This window comes from Ostrinia furnacalis, unplaced genomic scaffold, assembly GCF_004193835.3.
Source record: "Ostrinia furnacalis isolate ACB-3 unplaced genomic scaffold, ASM419383v2 OfSCF7642, whole genome shotgun sequence".
Taxonomy (NCBI): domain Eukaryota; kingdom Metazoa; phylum Arthropoda; class Insecta; order Lepidoptera; family Crambidae; genus Ostrinia; species Ostrinia furnacalis.
The window spans coordinates 964,125-985,312 of record NW_021137881.1 but is presented as its reverse complement, the minus strand read 5'-3'; the positions used below and the strand labels follow the sequence as shown (position 1 = coordinate 985,312).

At 35.9% G+C, this 21,188-nt stretch overlaps 1 protein-coding gene across 5 annotated transcripts; it reads right to left on the bottom strand.

Annotated features, from left to right (window-relative positions):
- Nucleotides 1-9,168: 9,168 nt before the first annotated feature.
- GLS (glutaminase) lies at nt 9,169-21,186 on the bottom strand. 5 transcript variants are annotated; one of them, XM_028322413.1, is made up of 9 exons: nt 20,794-21,186; nt 14,212-14,264; nt 13,457-13,492; nt 11,534-11,630; nt 10,707-11,067; nt 10,473-10,625; nt 9,949-10,229; nt 9,432-9,740; nt 9,169-9,345 (listed from the first exon to the last, which is right to left on the bottom strand). In XM_028322413.1, the coding sequence occupies exons 1-9, from the start codon at nt 20,968-20,970 to the stop codon at nt 9,187-9,189; spliced, it is 1,626 nt and encodes a 541-aa protein (XP_028178214.1). In that variant the 5' UTR covers nt 20,971-21,186; the 3' UTR covers nt 9,169-9,186. The 5 variants fall into 5 exon arrangements, with proteins under 5 accessions (XP_028178214.1, XP_028178216.1, XP_028178215.1 ...); XM_028322415.1 differs by lacking the exon at nt 20,794-21,186 and adding an exon at nt 14,430-14,961 and having other exon boundaries at nt 9,187-9,345; XM_028322414.1 differs by lacking the exon at nt 13,457-13,492 and having other exon boundaries at nt 9,187-9,345.
- Between the last annotated feature and the right edge of the window lie 2 nt (nt 21,187-21,188).

Sequence of the window (21,188 nt, the reverse complement as noted above, 5' to 3'; positions counted from 1 at the left end):
TTGAAAGTCTGCAATACCGGCTCATATAATGTCTTTAATATTCTTCTAAATTCGGCATTTATACGCTCAACCGCTAAGAAACCCATTAGTACAAAAAATTACAAAATAAAGCGCCATTGGCATTCCTGATTTTCCATGCTTTGACTTACAATCCAACATTATGCAACTGCCTTTCAAATCGTAATGCGACTTCAGCATTAATTAAAAACAAAACAACAAACGATCAACTAAAACAAAAGATTTAAAACGAATGGAATTAGAAAACACTGGCATTCCAAATCTAGATTTAAAAATAAAAAATGAGTCCGAGGCAAAACAGATAATCGCAAAGCAGGAGCTAGGTACCTATTTCCTAAAGATGCAATTTTAGTTCTTACCACTTAGAATTATGGACTAAAAAGGTGTATTATGTAGTTTTTGTGACTGGCTGTACAATTTCAATGTCACGTGCTTGCGGTTTAAGAAAAAAAAGGTATTTTTTTCATTTGCCGCCGGCGAAGGTCGGTCGGTAAGGCAAAATAGCTTTTTACATTGTTGAAAATGTTCTAGCAATATTTTAGGGTTCGCTCTACGATGAATGCGGGTTTTTGTAAAAGTGAGGCGGGCATTAAGTATTCAAGAAATCTTTCCTTGTTGAACAGTATTTGAATACATTGTATTTTCCATACGAAGTAAGTACCTACCTATAAACCGGTATAGAGCAAAAAAGGGTACGTAGACAGAAATGTACACGTGTGGACATTTAAATGTATACTTAAGTACATAAATAAATTAATCTTTGATAACAAACACGAAACCCAAAAGGGTGATGAGCCTTCGCTACTTCTTCCTAAAATAGACATCATAGAAACTAAATTGAAATATAATATTGATTAAACATATTTGTTGACAAACAAATGTTTGAGCGGAATTGTTTGGTTTACAAACACTGGGTCTAATCTTTGGCACCGATTGTTCATTGTCAGTGTGTTTATGTTTCTTGATTAAATTTTGTTTGGCGATATGTCATCACCTTTGTGATCTCATGTTTTAATTGCTTTTATGATTAATTTCGTCACAGAATAATAATAATTAATAATATCTAGAACTAGACTAAATACTTCTCAATTTTTATATGTCATTCATGATGGACGGACGACCTAACAATGATTTTGGTAACTTTGAAAACAGTATGCCATGGAAAAGCATAATGAAAATGCTGTATCTGCTACGACACCACATCAACCGTAACAGCATGGGATGTTATTAATTTCTTACATTTTACTGTCAAAATAATTATGTAACTTACATAAATGTCACATGAAATATCGTAGATGAGTATTTTACCCCTAGTTTTTATGTGACCCCTAAATGGTAACACATAACAGGTATTTCGTTTTCATAGGAGTCACTTTAAAATTAGGGATTGATGGTGAAACGGGCATTAATCTTTTAATTAATAAGTACCTACGTATAATTATTATAAATTAATTTAAATATTTTTGAAATACCACTTCTCATTGTATAATACTCGCAATAAAGAGCAAAACATACTTTTTGTACTGGTTTCTAGTTACTACTACATTGCAGGCTTGAATAAACTTCATTGGCCGTTAATTTAATTAATTCTTTTCAAGCAAACGCAAAATAAGGTTTTGACACATTTTTGTAACATTCGATTCGTAACTCGCATACTTACTCATAATCGTAAAGGATTCCTATACGATTGGTGCGTTTATCCGTACTCGGATAAAACACAAGGTGGACCGATGACCCTATAAAGTTAGCAGGAAAGCGCTGGATGCAGACCGCTACCAACCGATCATTATGGAAAACATTCGGGGGGGCCTAGTATTTTCACAGTGGACGTCCTATGACTCAAATGATGATGAGATCCATATAATATTTTTTCAGCGAGATAAGTTAATGCTTTAAAATACGTCACTATCATAGACTAAATCGTCTTGGAGGAATAGAAAAATACCAAAGATCTTTTGTTGAGTAAAAATTTTACGATTCTAGCACTAACATTCATTCCAAGCTATCATCGTAAGTAATATTCGAGGTACGATCGAGAAAAATACGAGTTCAATTTATGTAGGTAGGTAACTGAATTTCGTTCAGGCCAAGGCTAACGTTCATAAAGTCTAGCACAGATGAAGAATTTTAAACGTGACGCTAAACTAAATGTTTTGTTCTCGATTTATCTACCTAAAGTGATTGAAAGGCTTTTTTATTAGTCAATTTTTATCAAAAACTTAGTTACTCTACATTAACATAAAAAATACAAACTATATGGTTTAAATACTACTTATAACTTAAAAGGTTTTTTTTTTTGCAATAGTGCTGCTTCTTGGTGACCTAAGTAAAGGAATGCACATCACATAAAAACATAAATAATATCATTAAGCTTTTTAGCAACAATAAAGTTTATTATACATAATATGATTTATTTAATTTATGTTCGGCACTAACTAAAGCCTATTGATAATAAATTTACTATAGTGAAAACAGTACAAGTTTTCTTTTGCTCTAACAAATTAAAAGAAACGTTACTTGTACAATTGAGTTAGACGTCTAATTTTGAAGTCAATAAATCTAGTCTATACAATATCACAAAAAATAAGATAATATCGTATATTTCAGATATCCCTCAAAACAATAAAGATTAATTTATAGATAGGTGTCTGTTAAGTTTTATTTTTTCACGAAATAGTTTCTGAGAGATCTAGAGATAAACTACTCATCATAATTTATTGAGGAAAATTCTAAAACAACGTATAATTATTTCAGCGAATATCTGCCAATAAAAAAACAATAACAGAACGAACTCCGTTGCAACCGGTTTAATGGAGCATTTATTAATTATGTACTATGAAACAGGTGGGTTAGCACATTTTCTTTACCAACAGGAAGCTACTTCAGGAAAATAGCACTTCAATCGCTTCACGCTTCCTTTAAAAAACTCCATTGACACTGAGTTTACGAAAAAAAACTGCTACCTTCTTTCTTTTTGTAACACAAAAACATTTTCCGACATTCAAGTGAAATTAAAAAAATAACTAGGTATCAAAAAGTAAAGTAAAAATTACCAACCTTATTGATCTCCTTGAAAAAAATCCTGGCACAAAACACAGATAAAAAGCAAAAATCAGAAAAAGAAACACACGAATTTGAAATTCGAACACTCGCGACGTGAGCGGGAAACCGTGAAAATGGCGATCAGTCCGCGCCGTACGATCGACGCGACTCGACTGAGCTGGCCCGGCGGCGTTTGCTTGGCCGCATCTATAGCGCTATTGAAAACAATGATGATTTGTTTATACCTCCGTAATTAATACAAAGGTAATTCTTCACCTCGCTATGCAATATAATACTCTATTGCACACGCAAAAGGTGTGATTTTATTGTTTATTTAGGTCAATTTGGTTTGAATTGTTTGCAAACGTCACCGATGCAGCCTCGACGCAAGGTCGCGAAAGGTGAGAATGAGATGAGTACCTACGGCCATTTTTATTTTCTTAACTCGTTATAAGACAACCTTTGTGTTATTTAATATTATTATGTAAAATGTTTAAGTTATACAATTTGTCACATTTTCAGTTACATTAACGTTTTGAGCAGTCTGTAAATGACATTTGTTTTGACAGTTCATTAATTTTGACGATAATTAAGTTGACAGTGTGCGAGCAAGTCAACAGTTATTTGGCTCTACGTTTGCTAGCTTGCCGAATATGATACTAATTAGTTATAAATTATGTATGTCTATTGTTTACTGTCACTTCTAATAATTAATCATTGTGATAATAAGGTAGTTTGTGGGACTCACAATACCTAATTAAATTCCAATCATCATCAAATATCTATTCATTTGAGACAATTTGTAGTAAAAGAGTTGAAAAATCTTTCATAAAATCAATTTCCCGTTTCATAAAAAAATATTTTGTACAGTTAACGGTTGTACCAATTAGGTATTACACTATTCAAACAAATTAACAATAAAATCAATCAATACCTACATACAAATTAAAGAAACTAATATGATTTTTTATTTCAATGAAAAATATTTTCAATTCGTTGGGGTTTATTACAAAAAGTTAAACGGGCGTTGAACGCTTGTTTTAATTTACTTTGATTTACTTGTTTTAACTTACATACACCTATGAAAATGTCACTTTAAACACGTGTTTAACGACTGGCTAAGTTTTTTGCAATAACACCAATTTATTGTCCAGCTTGCCCGCGACATAGTCCGCGTAGGATTCAATAAAGTTACACAACATAATAATAAATAATAATCATAAATATCAGCTGTGCTGTTTTGATAAATAACATTATAAACTTTTATAAAATCTTTTCAGTATTTTTTATGTGAAGCGTAATGAACATTACATACATCTATCTCTACAAGCATACTTTCGCTCTAATAATACTAATAAAAGATATAGATTAAGGCTGAGTTGCACCACCTAACTTTAACGGTAACTATAACGACAATCAGTGTTTTTTTATAGAGTTTGAAAGGTTTTTGACGTTTGTCAAAGTTAAAGCAAGATGGGTGCAACCCAGCCTAAGACTGGGTTGCATTAACTTACTATAACTATAACAAACGTCATATTTAAGTCTGTCAAACTCTTTTTTTATCCACAACGAGGAAGCTCTTGGCCTGTATCTCACCTGATGGTAAGTGATGATCAGGCCGAAGGTGGAAACGAGCTTTACCCGGAAACCTCAACCACAGAAGAATTGGCTATCTTACCTCTAACTGCCGGAACACAACAATGCTGTTAACATTGTTGTTATGGCGACAGACTTAGGTAAGATGGTGGTAGCTAGCCAGGCGGACTTAGAACAAGCCCTACCACCAACCAAACCGAACAGAAAAATCTGCCCCCACTGGGAATCGAACCCCGGACCTTTGCGTCTGAAGCAGGTGGTCTTACCACTAGACCACAGAGGCGGTTAGACTCCATACAAATATGGTTGTAGTTACGGTTAAAGTAAGGTGGTGTAACTCAGCCTTAAAATTCAAACGCGCCTATCCATTACACAAACAGATAAGACATTAAACTGCCCGCACATTTTTCGCGGCATTTCACTCAAGTTTCTTCACACAAACGCACTTTTACGCAATAACTTTCGTTTTCATTACGTGTATGACGCGTGTCTATGGACTCGTCTTATCTATGGCGCAAATCACGGCTCGGGTTTATTGTCTTTGGCCACACGTGCTGCGGTTACAGATTGGGCATTATGCGGTAATCTATGATTTTGGGAGAGTAAGATACGATAATAAACTATAATATCGAGGCTAACAATAGTTTTTGTGCATACGTGACTCAATAGTTATTAGGCTAAGTAAGATCCATATTAAAGAACGATGCAAAAATCTCGTATCAATCTCAAGCATAGATCCAGATCAAAAGTTGAGATGAGACTCCACCCACGAAATGGACCCATGGCCTTATTAAGGTAGCAGGAAGGCGCTGGATGCAGGCCAGTACCAACCGGCCAATTTGGGAATCATTGGGGGAGTCCTAAGTATGTCCAGCTGGGACAAATGACCTTATTAAGGTTGCAGGAAAGCGCTAGAATAGGTAAACTCTTCACTAGACCTTCAAATCTAGCTAAAATGATGATGATGATAGACTGAGGCTAGAAGTACCCTATTCTATGGTAAGCTCTTCACCAGACCTCCACATGTGAAACCATCAGCAGTTTACCATTGGCACCAAAGCGTGACGATTTCACTGCGAGCGGCGAACGACACCTCGGAAGGAAATGTTACCGAATTTCGACGCACGCAACGCAGGAATGCATGCGTTGGCTACATTTGACTCCTTCCTAGTGTTAAAAAGTTGCTTAAACGTTTAAAAAGTTACGTTAATGGACGGAGTGACCTAAAATTCACACTTATGAAGTATTTTACGCCCGTATTCATAAACTTAAACTTATTACTATGAGGGCTCACAGTGCGCGTGGACGCACAGGGTGACATACGAACCAATCACAAGGCTCTATTCAACGCTGTGCATTCGATTTGCTGCTTCACTTAAGCAAGCATCGTTTGTGAATACGGGCGTTACTCTTCTAAGGCTGGGTTGCACCATCTTATTTGGTTATGGTTACGGTTTCAACGCAGCCTAAGTTTTTTTAAACATTTACCTACCCTTGTATAACTTACACAGTAAGTACGAGTACTCTATGGTACTATCTAGTCTCAAATTAAAAAAAGCTTGCACTATGGGTACCAGACGACGCATAGGTACAGACCATTCTGAATTTACATGCAAATCAAAAAACTAATTCACATCCGTGGAAACGTCTGCCTGACGATGCAATTTTTGTTTCTACCCCCGACTTTTTTTTCTTTTTTTCTCATTCTCAATTACTGTAGATCTCTCTGAACCAATTTTTGTAATTCTTACTGAGAACTAAGTTATTGAACCAATAATTACATAGTGGTACAAACAATAAAAAATCGAACAACGATCACTTTCGTGTGTACATTTTGTAGGCAAGTCCACTGACATACAATTGTGACACTCGTTGCGTAACGACGTGTGCGTGATGCGATTAAATTGAACTTATCGGAAATATATGCGATTCTGACATCGATTCGACATTTATGGCCAAAAAGACAATGATAGATAGAAAGAACACATTTTATTTTACACCACACAGGAAAATAAAAAAAAGAAAGAAATATACACAATTTAGGTGGTCTTATCGCTATAATGCGATCTCTTCCAGACTTGCGAAATGAGGCTACTGGCACCTGGCTCCTTGTATTAAACCAGAGATAACTAAAATTAAATGCCAATGTTAATAAAAGAAAAAATAACCCATGTAGCATTGCGTGTCGACGAAGTTTTATTCGTAGAGGCAGCGTATTTTTGTAAACAACAAGGCTTATTAATATAGTTGCATATTAAGCACTAACTTTAAGTACCTTTAATTTACTAATTAATTCAAGTTTGGTACTCTACCATCGGAATAAAAATAAACCTATGCAGAACAAAAAGACTGCCGTGCTTGGTAACATACCTAATAAGTGATTCCTGCACTATATTATGAATGTGTATGTAAATCTGTCCATTTAACATTTATTTTATAACCTAAATCCCTAACCTAGTTTTAGTAGGTACAGCATAGTTAGTTATTCACACTTGTCACAAAAAATCGAAAATTTCTTTGGATGTTTTGTGAAAATGTGTATGTTTGTATCGATTAATTACTTTCGCACAATAACTTTAATTTTATTGAAACCAAACTTGTACGTGTTTAGGCTAAGTTTTTGTACAGTAACATATTTATTCTTATTTGTGTGAATATGCACAGGTAAAGTCGCGGACAGATGCTATAGAAGGGAAGTTATAAATCAAAGATCACATTACAAGAAACCATCTTCGCATCCCATTACAGACCTAGTAGGTATCTACAATCTACACGACCCATACATAAAACATAGCAATAAAATTAAATAGCAATTGTTACCGATTGCATAATAAATCGTTAGTTTCCTTGCAAATTTTCCATCGCTTGACCCGTTTTCCTTAACCCATAAGTGTTTATTTAAAATAGGTATAATAATAAGTTACATTTGTAGCAGCCATTGAGAAAAAAGACAAAATCATATTTCCTTGTATGTACCTGAGAAACTTAGACTGATTGCACCATCTTACTTCATAACTTTGACAAACGTCAAAATATGTCAAACTTCATACAAAAAGCACCAGTTAATGTTATTTTACGGTTAAAATAAGGTGGCCTAATTCGCCGTAGGCAGTTCGATTTTTTCAAGTTGTTTATTTAAACTCAGCTCAGCCTTAGTTATCTATTACCTACACTTTTTCAAAATTGTAATGTATAGATGTCTAACATGATGACTTTTGGAGAACAGAAACATGACAGAGTAAAGATAATCCACAGGCTACATGTCACTCTTCTTGTTAAGGGATGAAGTCCGGAACCGGGAGACCGTCCCGGACTTCATCAACCAGATCCAGAGTCCACCATTTCGGAGGAAGATCAGGGAAAAGGCCAGCGAACTCGATGGACCGCTTTATAATTGTGGCGCTCTTTTGAGGAGGCTTAAGTCTTGCAGTGCTTGCAGACTGCTTTTGGCCGAAATGAACAGCTGGCTGATGTGCTCTTCAAAAGAGGACGTACCAAAATATTTTTTCATAGCAGCGAATTTTTCATTGGTTTATGCCCACTAAGAGGTTCAGACAGCTCTGTTGCTTATTGATTAGAGACTTAGTGCCGCTGGGCCAGGAAAGTTCTTTAGTGGCGACCACGAGCCGGAAGACGTAGCGTGGGCAGGCCTCACACTAGGTGGACCGATGATATGGTGAAGGTCGTGGGAGGTGCCTGAATGCGGGCGCGCAGGACCGTGCATTGTGGAAAACCTTGGAGGGGGCCTTTGTTCAGCAGTGGACGTGGACGTCATTTGGCTGAAGCGAACGAACGAACGAACTGTTACAGATAGCCCTCGCNTTCATTTTCGCTCCGCAACAACCCCGTATGAAGGTTACTTTTTATTCAAAAAGGTTACATTTTTTTTATATTTCTGGTCATTTCTGACAAGACCCGACTGGCAACACTGGTACGGATCGCTCGCAGTGCGTGCGAGGGCGATGTGTTGATGCGAAGTACAACACGTCTAACACGTATAAATACTAAAATAAGCACTGTCAATGAAAAAGTACCAAAATATGCAATAACGCTATATATATGCGTTTGCATATGCAATAATGCAAATGCATATAATCCGATGTCTAGTAATTACATACGACTGCATCTCTTATGTAGAATATACCTACTATAATACTGATGGACAGTTACTAAGTAGGTACTAGTCTAGAAGGCATTCATGATAAAATGTAGAGCATAGACATGATTGATTGAGATAAGTACCTACGTGAAGAATACGATGACTGAAGCCAATGCTTACGGTATTCTAGTGTTTTGTAACTACCTATACATACATTTAAAACGCCTGATAAAATAGTGTAAAGCAATTCAATTGAATTTAAATGAAAGCACTTGAAAGTGTTACTTGTTTTTTATACATTATTCGGTCGATTTTTCCGGCACAGGGAGCAGAGCAGTTGCTTCTGACTCTGAAGGAGAGCTGACAAACAGCAACATTTTATGTAAACACATGCTCACTTAACGTATAAAGTAAACCAAATAAAGTTTTTCTTACCTTCTTAGAGCACTAAGGTCTCCACTTGCCGCTGAGAATAACAGATTCACAATACTGAGACCGGTGGTTTCAAACTTGTACCGTCTTGGATCCTTTTTATGACTCGCGTAGCGGATATTGTCGTATTTATGGAAATTGAATCGCTCTATTAGGGCCTGAAATAAAAAATACGGTTAATTTTGATGAAGAGTTCAGAAAAAAGAATTACCTATCTAATGAATGTAAAAATCAAGATAGTTACGTCACAGAACTGAAGACCCCTGCAGCTGTTTCCTAGAGGATCCAAGGGCGGGGACCAAGTGCAGATGCCCATTACATTGGGGACAACAATAAGCATAGCTCCCGACACTCCAGATTTTGCAGGCAATCCCACTTTGAAGGCGAACTGTCCCGAGTAGTCGTACATTCCGCAGCTGTGCATCAAGGACAACACGTTACGGACAGAGTCTGGGCGAAGAACTTTCTCGTCCGTGATTGGGCATATTCCTCCATTTGCTAGCGTTGCTGCCATTATCGACATTATATCACAGTTTGCCTCCATGGAACAACACTGAAAAAGATTAAACGTGATTAAGTAGGTGTAGTACAATACCATTTCATTTCATAATCATAATCGTTTATTGCTTCATAAGTGTACATAGGTGGTGATCTTAAACTTAGTTTCACCCAAGTCTTTCTATTAAAGTTTGAACAGTTTAACAGCGTGACCGACCACGACCGCTCTACCAAAAGCGAAACGATTAAGAAGTTTAACAAACCTGGAAATAGAAATCCATGCATTCCCGAAGATTTGTCTTTTCCGGATAGCATTTATGCTCGCGCATGTAAAATCCCAGCGCATAGTTTCTGTCAGCGGCTTCTCTCTCGGACAGAAATACTGCATTATTGAAACCCAACACCTCGTTCCCCGCAAGGCGACTAAAGAATGACATGACGTAGTCGAACTTTTCAGCGAGAGTCATTTCGGGCTTGTCCAAGGTTTTCAGTAATGAGCATACTAAAATTGCACCGGCGTTGATCATCGGGTTGTGCGGTTTCACTGTTGGCATAAAATGTAAACAAAATAGCAGGCAGTGTTTGGCAAGGGATTTTGTTGATTCAAACAACAAGCGTCATTTACATCTTCAAAGAATTTTGTTTGTTTATGTTGTCATTTTATTTATAGACTAAAGTAGTTATTTTGTATGTAGATCTAGTAATTATTATCTTAATTAAGTAGTTAGTATTATATTTTAGTATATTATCATAACAGCATTAAAAGTAGTATGTAAGTATTACGCACTATTGTAGTCCAAGACGAGTTCATTGAAGTTCCGTCCGCTGGGCTCCGTGCCAACATATTTGTGCACCACATCAGGTCCCAGAGTTTCGAGCGCCATTGCGTAAGTCAGGGGCTTACTCGTGGACTGTAGTGTGAATGGGACAGTCACGTCACCTGCGAACGCCGCAATAAATTAATAGCGTCACGCTAGTATCTATCTGATTATATGATTTCAACGAACTTTACAATACATACCAATAGAGAATCTTTGGCCGTCTATTGTGCAGACGCTGACTCCCCAACAGTCTGGGTTGGCCCGAGCCAGCTGCGGTATGTAACTGGCCACTTTTCCATCGGTGTTGCTCTTTGCAGCCCAGTACATCTCCTCAATATCCTTTATGAAGTCTTGGAAGTCAGGAATGACAAACTGACTGCGGAATGCCCTCGTAATCAAAACAATGTTGGGAGCAATCACTTCTTTAAATGTTTTTCTATCTAGCTTCAGCGTTTCTGGGGAGCCTCCTTCGAAATTTTGTTCTTTATGTACTTTGTATAGATTGTGCATTACTTCTTTCACGCGAGAATCGTTCTTTCTTATTCCGGTGGTTCTCAAGGCCTGTAATTTTTAAAAATGCTAATTAAAATACATATATGTTTATTCTGTAATAAAAGGCAAATACTGAATTTATAATAACTCATCATGTCGTCATCAAACAGATTTAACTGATAAGACTATGCATTTTAATTTACGAAAAGTGTTGATATAAGACTCAGACATACTTAGCTATTTTATTATTATTTAACGACATGTTCAAAATTTCTAATTAAACACAGACATTACGCATGTTTGTTGGTTTTAACTTTGTCTCGCCGAAAGAAATTACCTTTTTAATCTCTGATGTACTGAATTAGAATAATATTATGCGCTTTATTCTGAATTCTGGTATTATAGAGACAAAATACAACTCAATCGTAGGTTGAAACAATAATGGGAAAAGCGCGCAGATGAAGTCGCGGAGTTCACGTGCTCACGAGTTAGTTAATTAATAAGATAAGTATTAATTTTAGAAGTGATTACTCACGGCCAAAAACTTTCCAACTGGCATAAGTCCCGTGTCTTCATTCTTGAACATATCAAATAGGACGTCGTCGGCATTTCTGTGAGAACCTTCGCGAACCCTGCGAATGAAGGAGACGGCTTTTAGTTTGATATCGTGGAGACAATATTATAGGATGCTAACATGCAAACGTAACGGATGCTAATTTTGTGCATAAACAAACCAATGGCTACCTATTACTTGTCATAGCTGCAAATATTGAAATATTACAATTGCAAACATGTTTTCCACCACGATCTAAAAATATGGCGTGAAGCAGTGACGTACTTAGTTCGCGGGTGTGTCTACCACGTAGATCACTATGATCACCTGACGTTTTATTTTTGTCGACGTCTAAAGCTAAGCAGCTGGTTTTTTCCTACTCAGCCGACACCCACCGACTGGCTAGACAATCTAGACATTATTATGTTTTAAAGATTTATATTCGGAGGAAGAACATAGTTTTAGCTTTTCACAAAATTGTAACAACTGTAATACACCATGTACCGACTGTAGCACTAAATAGATGAATAGGTAATGGATAACTATACTATTAACTCTGACTCTGGGTATTACCTCTTGTAATCATCAGGCTAGTAGGAACAACGGGAGTCAAACCCGCAATCACAGGTGGTTTTGTAAGTTCTGCGTGTACTTACCACCAAGCTAGGTGGTCTTTCCATCTTCATCATAATCAATGCTAACTTTTAGCGAGGAAGTTGACAGATATAACTGTTTACAATCCACGCGTCATAGGTAGGTATCTACCTACCCAATAAATTATCAATGAACCGTATAAAAATATATGCCTAGCATCATAATAACAGAACTTATGCAACACCACATGTATTATTGATATCTACTCATAAAAACTTCATTATTCAGGTTAATCTTATCTTAAAATATAATATCCATTTTGCCGACGTCATTACCTATTACTAATGAAAGCTTGCTTTGACTGATAATAGATATTTAACGGGCTTTGTGCTTTGCAATTTTACTGTCAATTAGTAAGAAAATTGCAAATAAATCTTAATAGTTATGTAATACAGTTGCAGCCTTATTTATTTCATCATCTGAAATCATACGTTCTAAAGATTTACTTTTGACTCTACCTACTGCTGTCCATTCATTACAAAGATAAAATTGAAGCCATTCATCATATAACCGATATATCAATTTACCTATTATTGTCACTGATATACTCATATAGGTAGGTAGAAACAGGAATAACTTAAAAAAAGGTAAAAAACGAGCTCAAAAGTGGAAAGTACTCACTACAACAAAACTTAGATCAAGCACCAAAAAAGATCGTCAACTTATAAATAACACGGAATATTTACCACAAACTAAAGCTGGTGTAATCAAAAGAAGCCATTCAACCATCGGAACTCGGTTATTAAAGCCTTTCGATTAAATCGATATCAAAGAATGCAATAAAACGTCGCGACGTTATGGCATTTCAGTCGTCACCACGTTCTTTCACTAAGTACTTCGTAGTAAGCTTATGGACTGAGATATACCAAGTATCAGGTAACGAATAATATTACCCAATAAGACTAGGCATTATTCTTATTAAGTAAAGCATAATATCAAACCAAGTCGATCTTTAAGTTAATTTTTAATTACACACAGTTTGCAAATATTATTTATACAGTCGATTAATGTGCAAAGCAGCTTCAAAATATCTAATTAGTCTAATTACTTACATCAAAGTAGAAAATGACATTTACCCACCTACTAAATATCCGAGGTGTAAAATAAGCAAAAGTAATAACGAATTAGATAATTTAGAATCGGTATATTAAAACAGCAGTCTATTAACAACAGATAACAATTTAGAGATTTTTATACAAAATAATAATAGCCATGCAAAACACGTAAACCCTGGACTACTCGTATACTCACAAGACGGGATCAACGTTGTGCACGAACGAGTAAGGTCTGCATCATAAAACGTGAAAACATGCATAAGTAAGACATTTCGCTTCTAGAATCGTGACGTCAAAACATTTGTCTGATGCATAAGGAATAGACTGAATTTAGTAGAGTTGTCATAGGAACTGTAAAACATTATCTTCTGAAACAACAAAAATACTCCTATCTAGCAAAAACATCGTAGGACTTTAGCTGAAACTAATCATAGGCATAGACTTTCGAACTATGCCGAAACTACCAGTCCTTAGTGGATGATTTTTAGACAAATAATGCAGAATTATGTAAGTCGTAATCGTTAAGAGTAAGTATAACATGGTAATATCAAATATGGCAGGTTATGACTTTTGAATTTTTATTGGCGTTAAGATTACCGAACTCTACATTTTTAACTTCTTTCGACTAAACTTAAGATGTATTGCTACTTTCATTAGATTTTTATGTAAACGTGACAGACTAAACACGTAAAAAGTTATACAAACATAGACGGTAAACTAAACAGGCAAACAGCTCTAAGTAAATGTCAGGGGTGAATTGGACAAGTACCCGTCCGGCGCTTCGCCGGCTGACGCGAGAACAATATCATTCGCAGTTCAATATAGATCAATAGGAGTCGATATGGGTCATTAACGTCAATTTATTTCTAATGGAAACCTGACTGCTTCGCTGCACTGAAATAGATCTGTTTTCAGTGATAAAATACAATTGTAGAGATGCAGCGTACCTACCTCATATCGATGGTTTGAACGGCATAGAACGTCGGCGCCGAGTTCCGCCATTTCTGAAACAATAATGAAACATTTTAGCATGATTTATCAATGATATTACCTAATCCCCAAGTAGGCAGGTACTTTTTCGAACCGTCTCCGGGCAACCGCTGTAGATTCCATGGCGACAAATAGCAAAGGACACTCACATGTTTATCGATTACATAGACGGGTCTCACTTGACTGTAATTTTGGACGCGAAGACACGGGGAAGGTTTTAGGGGCCTGGCGGCGGTAGCCAGTCGTCGGAGTTGCCGGCTGTTCATGGCCACGGCCAAACGTTGAACAGATGACGAGGGACTGAGCCGGAGTGGGTCAACCGGTCGCGCTGGCGTTCCACCGTGCTGGGCCAACGCGCAGGCGCCAACTGACTGCCAGTCAGGGCCCCGCCTACGCGCGACGCTCGTTTATCTACCACTGTTTACTTTCAGCGTTTACCTTAAATGTGACGAAAAGTTACGGGAAAACCATTTGAATTTTAAGTCACGTTTTCAACACGATTTTAATTGATATTTATCACTTAGCGAATCACGGCATATCCCGTAAATTGGGCAATTAAAATATACGTCACGCGTCTGCAATGGCACTTTCAGTGTACGCACAGACAAAACGGTTCGATTTCAGGTTACATGAGAAGTGACTGATACGTAACAGTACCTAAACCCTAAACCACGAATCAATAGTCTGGCAGCTTTGATTTATAAACTTAATACTGAGTCTGAAGTATACTTATCATTTGATTCGTGTTTGCAAGGTTCTTATCAAATGAATGGCTCATAGTAATCAGACAGACATGATTTAGTGTCTTGATATTGCTATCTACATTTTGGCTACTAGTCATATAAATTGTAATAAAATTTAACTTTGCCCATTTAGTGTTAAGTAGGTAATTAAAAATTGTATTACTTAGTAAACCATTTATTGTAGCTAGTTGTGTTACTTATAGTTACTTAAAAATCATATAAAACTAAAAAAAACTACAATAGATAATAGCTTTTAATTAATTTTTAATACAATTTAATTGTTTATTCTATGAGTACGAGTATACGTTAAGGTTTCACCTGCAAAACCAAGTATTCCTTATGTCCGTAATGTCGCAGTGTTCAATTTAGGATTTTGCCATTTTCAATTCAATTCAATAGCTTCAGCAAGTGGCAGAGAGACATTTTATGATCGTAATGCACCTGTATTTTATCGTGGAATGTTCTAGAAAAGCTTTTTTATAATAGCACAAAACGTAAAATACCATAATTATATCTTACATAATTTTTAAACATAAATGGAAGAAAATATTTCAGCCAATTGATTCTCTCGGCCGGAAAAGAAAGTTGTTTACGAGTTTTGGATTAAGACACTTCTAGTGGAAAAATCATTCTTAATATCCACTTCGACAAAACCTTGAACATTTTTCTGCTAATATTCTTCTGGTATGTTGCCAAAAGATGTATAATCTTATAGTTCTTGCGTACATGCTTTCTATCGCTAATGTTTTAATTTGTTTGTCAGTTACATAGAGTGTATTCAAAATGTATATCACAATAAAGGATGTGATTTCCTGACTGCATTTCTTTACACATTTTAGGAATTCTGAGTCTGTTTCCGTTTGTATATTCGACAATCGAAGATAGTTGCAAGCACTCCAGACTAGACTCTCATTTATTCAGTTTCAAAGATGTGTACGTATTCATTGTAATATTTAGGCCCGATTCGACCAAACTTTTCCGAGAATAACTCCAGGTATAACTGGCACATTGACAGTTTCAGTATGAGAAATATGTCAAAACTGACGATTTATTCTGAGATCTGGGGGCACGGCAGTGCCCCCACCAAGTCGAGCAAAAAAGCGGCACGGCCGTACTATCCTTTTCTCGAAGCAATTCAGGCCATTTTCGACCGCCTGTAACTTCGTTGTGGATAAAACTAGAAGGCTGAATTTTCATTAGCTATGCAGGCATTGTAAAGACACGGTATATTTAAAATTTCATTCAATTTGAACCAGTAGTTTAAGAATTATAACGGGTCAAAGTTACTTAATTTTGTCACTCACTGACTGACTCACTGACTCACTGACTCACCGATCATCAAAACTCTTAAGGCACTTCTAGCAGACCTAGAAGCTTCAAATTTGGAATATAAGTAGTGTTTGGTGTATGAATCAAGGAAAAACTAAAATATTTGGGGGCACGGTAGTGCAACCGCCAAGTCGAGTAAAATTTTTCAATTTCGGTCCAGTTTTCTAGATACATAACTGCTGTCTACAAAATACAAAAAGAAATGAGATCCCATCAAAAACAATACTTGTCAAAAAAACCAAGTCTCGCAACTCAGTTGTTCTACGGTAAAAAGTTGTGAGATCCATGTAATACCAAGTCCAGGCCAGGAAATCTTTAACGTTTTACATAAATATATTGACTTGGCCATCGCATGAAAACACGTGTAAATTAAATTATTTAGTGCGATGGCCAAGTCAATAATTTATGTAAAACGTTAAAGATTTCCTGGCCTGGACTTGGTATTACATGGATCTCACAACTTTTTACCGTAGAACAACTGAGTTGCGAGACTTGGTTTTTTTGACAAGTATTGTTTTTGATGGGATTAATATTTACTCTTGTTTGATCGAATCCACACATATACAGTTATGTTGGTTGTAAAAGTTCTTAGCACGTTATACAGGGACAAATAAAGTTGGCAAAAACCTCAGTGATTTGAAATCACTTTCCTGTATTCCATTAAGTTAGTTTTTCCCATGAATGAATTAGATCATAAATTCATCATCAACTTATTAATTTCCTCTTTTCAGTCATCAATGTTAAATTACCAACCTTCGCAATGTCAGACTGAATTACAAGCGGTTTGTACTGTTTCAGGAAATAAAGTATTTAATATTGGGACAATATTATTTGATCCTCTAAAAACTAATTGATCTTTTTTGTATGTGCACTTTTAAAAATAAATGATGTATTTTATTATATTTTATCTTTATATTAATTATTGGGTCTATATTAGTTGATCTACGGATAAATTATGAATGATCTTCATTTAAGGTAACATAATATTTATGTTTAACATACTCTTTTAATATTTGGTAAACAAAAATAATATTTGATCCTCTTTTTTAGAAATTGATCTTTAATTTTGTTAATTTGATGATTTTTATATCAAGTTTGCCTTTTAATATTGATCACCTAATAAATACACTTCGATCTATGTATAACTTAACTTTAAAATATATTTGATCTAACTAAAAATATTATTGGTTAATATTTTTAATTAAAAAATATCTTTTAATTTACGCGGTACTTTGTGGTTGAGTGACAATCGTCCGTCATTGGTTACTGAGTTGGCCAAGGGCTTAGCGGCCCATAAGAAAGCAGAATGGTACATTGCCATGTTTGTTTAAATTACAAGCTTTGCTTAGTTTGGGACTAGAGGCGCTATGNGCGGCGGTGGCCAGTCGTCGGAGTTGTCGGCTGTTCATGGCCACGGCCAAACGCTGAACAGATGACGAGGGACTGAGCCGGAGTGGGTCAACCGGTCGCGCTGGCGTTCCACCGTGCTAGGCCAACGCGCAGGCGCCAACTGACTGCCAGTCAGGGCCCCGCCTACGCGCGACGCTCGTTTATCTACCACTGTTTACTTTCAGCGTTTACCTTAAATGTGACGAAAAGTTACGGGAAAACCATTTGACTTTTTAGTCACGTTATCAACACGATTTTAATTGATATATAACAGTTCCCACTTAACGAATCACGGCTTATCCCGTAAATTGGGCAATTTAAAATATACGTCACGTCTGAAATGATACTTTCTGTGTACGCACAGACAAAACGGTTCGATTTCAGGTTACATGAGAAGTGACTGATACTGTCTGATACGTAACAGTACCTAAACCCTAAACCACGAATCAATAGTCTGGCAGCTTTGATTTATAAACTTTTAATACTGAGTCTGAAGTATACTTATCATTTGATTCGTGTTTGCAAGGTTCTTATCAAATGAATGGCTGAAAATAATCAGACAGACATGATTTACTGTCTTGATATTGCTATCTACATTTTGGCTACTAGTCATACTAATTGGAATAAACTTTTACCAATTTAGTGTAGTCATTTATTTTATTTATTAGGTACACCAACGATAGGTACAACAATACACAATATGTATAAAAAAATACGCAAAATATTTAGTTATTTGCACTGTCACTTAAAGGTGTACACAGCTTGCAAGAAATATAAGTTTAAAATACTACTACTTATTATGTAACAAGACTTTACGACTTTACGAGCCTTTAAGAACCTTTTCGTGTTATCTGCAGATATAATTATTTGCTATGAACTTAACGAACACCTGGATCAAAATTAAATATTCTTTATCATGAATTTAATAATTTTAGAGTAGTGTAAAGTGCACTTTTCACCAAACTAAGGTGCGAATAGATATCAGGAAAATGGAAATAAGGTGCCTACTGTAAGAAAAAGACCCATTTTCAAATGTGAAGTGTTTCAAAAGTGAAAATCAGAATCATTGTTATTGTTAGTCTAATGTCGCAGTGTTCAATATGTCTTTGCCATTTTCAATTTATATCAATAGCTTCAGCAAGTGGTAGAGAAACATTTTATGATCGTAATGCACCTCTATTTGATCATAGAATGTTCTAGAAAAGCTTTTTTATCAGAGCACAAAACGTAAAATACCTACCATAATTATATTTTACATACTTTTTAAACATAAATGGAAGAAAATATTTCAGCCAAATGAATCTCTCGGCCGGAAAAGAAAGTTGTTTACGAGTTTAGAATTAAGACACTTCAGTGGAAAAGTCATTCTTAATATCCACTTTGACAAAACCTTGAATATTTTTCTGCTAATATTCTTCTGGTATGTTGCCAAAAGATGTATAATCTTATAGTTCTTGCGTACATACTTTCTATCGCTAATGTTTTAATTTGTTTGTCACTTACATAGAGTGTACTGAAAACTATCGCTAATTATTTATATCACAGTCAAGGATGTGATATCCTGACTGCAATTCTTTACACATTTTAGGAATAATTCTAAGTCTGCTTCTGTTTGTTTATTCGACAATCGAAGATTGTTGCAAACACTCTAGACCAGGGGTCTCCATACTAGGGCCCGCGGGCCATATCCGGTCCGCCACTGCCATCAATCCGGCCCACGACAGCTTAAGACTAAGCTTATATTTACATGGGTGGGCAGAAAAAATAATATTGTTATGGCCCTTGCAACATATCGAAAGAATATAATGGCCCCAAGGCTTCAAAGTTTGGAGACCCCTGCTCTAGACTCTCATAATCTCATTTATTCAGTTTCAAAGATGTGTTCTAATTCTTTGTAACATTTATTCAGTTGTGTTAGTTGTAAAATTTCTTAGCACATTATACACAAGTACAGGGACGAATAAAGTCGGCAAAAACTTTAGTGTCTTGAAATCAGTTTCCTGTATTTCGTTCAGTTAGTTTTCCCAGGAATTAGATCATAAATTCATCATCAACTTATTAATTTCCTCTTTTCAGTCATCAATGTTAAATTACCAACCTTCGCAATGTCAGACTGAATTACAAGTGGTTTGTACTGTTTAAGGAAATAAAGTATTTAATATTTTCCTTAGTTAAATTTCAAATATGTAGACCCTTTAAAAGGGCACTTATACACATCCTGAATAAAGCTTCCCCTCCAAAATATCAGGATGACATATCGGCTGAAAGAAGCGACGGAAGAAACTCTGTCACAGTAGTTGTCAGCCTCTAATTTATTACAGGAAAAGCCATTATTTTTATTGATTGGAATATACACCTATTTTATGATACACCACGAAAATGAAAAAGTAAAATTGAAAACAGAGGTAAAATCTTGAATTTTTATATAGATTATTCCACTCTGAAAGTACATAATAGTTTAGTTAACATGGCCCTTTCATCCCTGAGTATGTTTTACAAACGTTTAAAGGTTGAATATTAGGAATATAATTTGTTGATATAACAACTCTTTTAAATTAAATAAATAAGTCTAGAATGTTCGCAAACAATGTTCAATAGAACTTAGAAATACGTGAAATAATTTCCGTTTTACAGTGGATGATCCGTAGTCTATTGTCCTAGCTTACTACAGATATCCTTAAGAGCCTGATTGTGAAATCGAAAAGAGGTTCACAGGCGTGTTTGGGCAGCTGTTTAAAGGTAGAGCAACCAATAGTATATTAATTGTAACGAAAACTAGCGATCCTTAATAAATTATTTGCACACATACGCGTACTTCTAGCAAAGATTTTTAGAATGATCTGTTTATATGTTTTTATCGTCAAACTCGCACTAATTTATATGACAATTGACAGGCAGATATAATCATGTTTTAATGTAACCTCTAGATTTAGTTCCCATTTGATCTAAATACATTTAACAGACGTCATGAGCCGCATTTATTTTATTCCCATTTTCCTTAATCATATTCTATTGCTTTATGTGTAAATATCGGTATTATAATTTTGTCAAATGAAAAAGCTATTTATCTAATGATAATCACCTCAAAATCACTGCTACTTTCCATAATAAAGTCTTCGTAGCCCTTTGAAAAGTATCGCATAACAGTTACAGGCTTCGCGGTGCAAGTGTGCGCATGCGACACCAAGCGCGCGAGTTCGCGGAGAGAGCAGCGTGCGATTCGGACGCGGCTTCCGCGCGCGTTGTACTGGACCATCATACTTCACGCGGGTTTATAAATATCGGCCAAATGTGCCAAGTGCTACGACTACGAGCCGGGAACGCGTCTATTTTTAGCTAATTAAGGCTGAATTCACAAGAGACAGAATAAGACTGCGGCTAATGTAAAAAAGTAGTTCCGTTTTGACGCAATTCATAGATTAGACGTGTTTATTACTCTAACCAGTTGCAATTTATCTATCTAAAATGCATTTATCT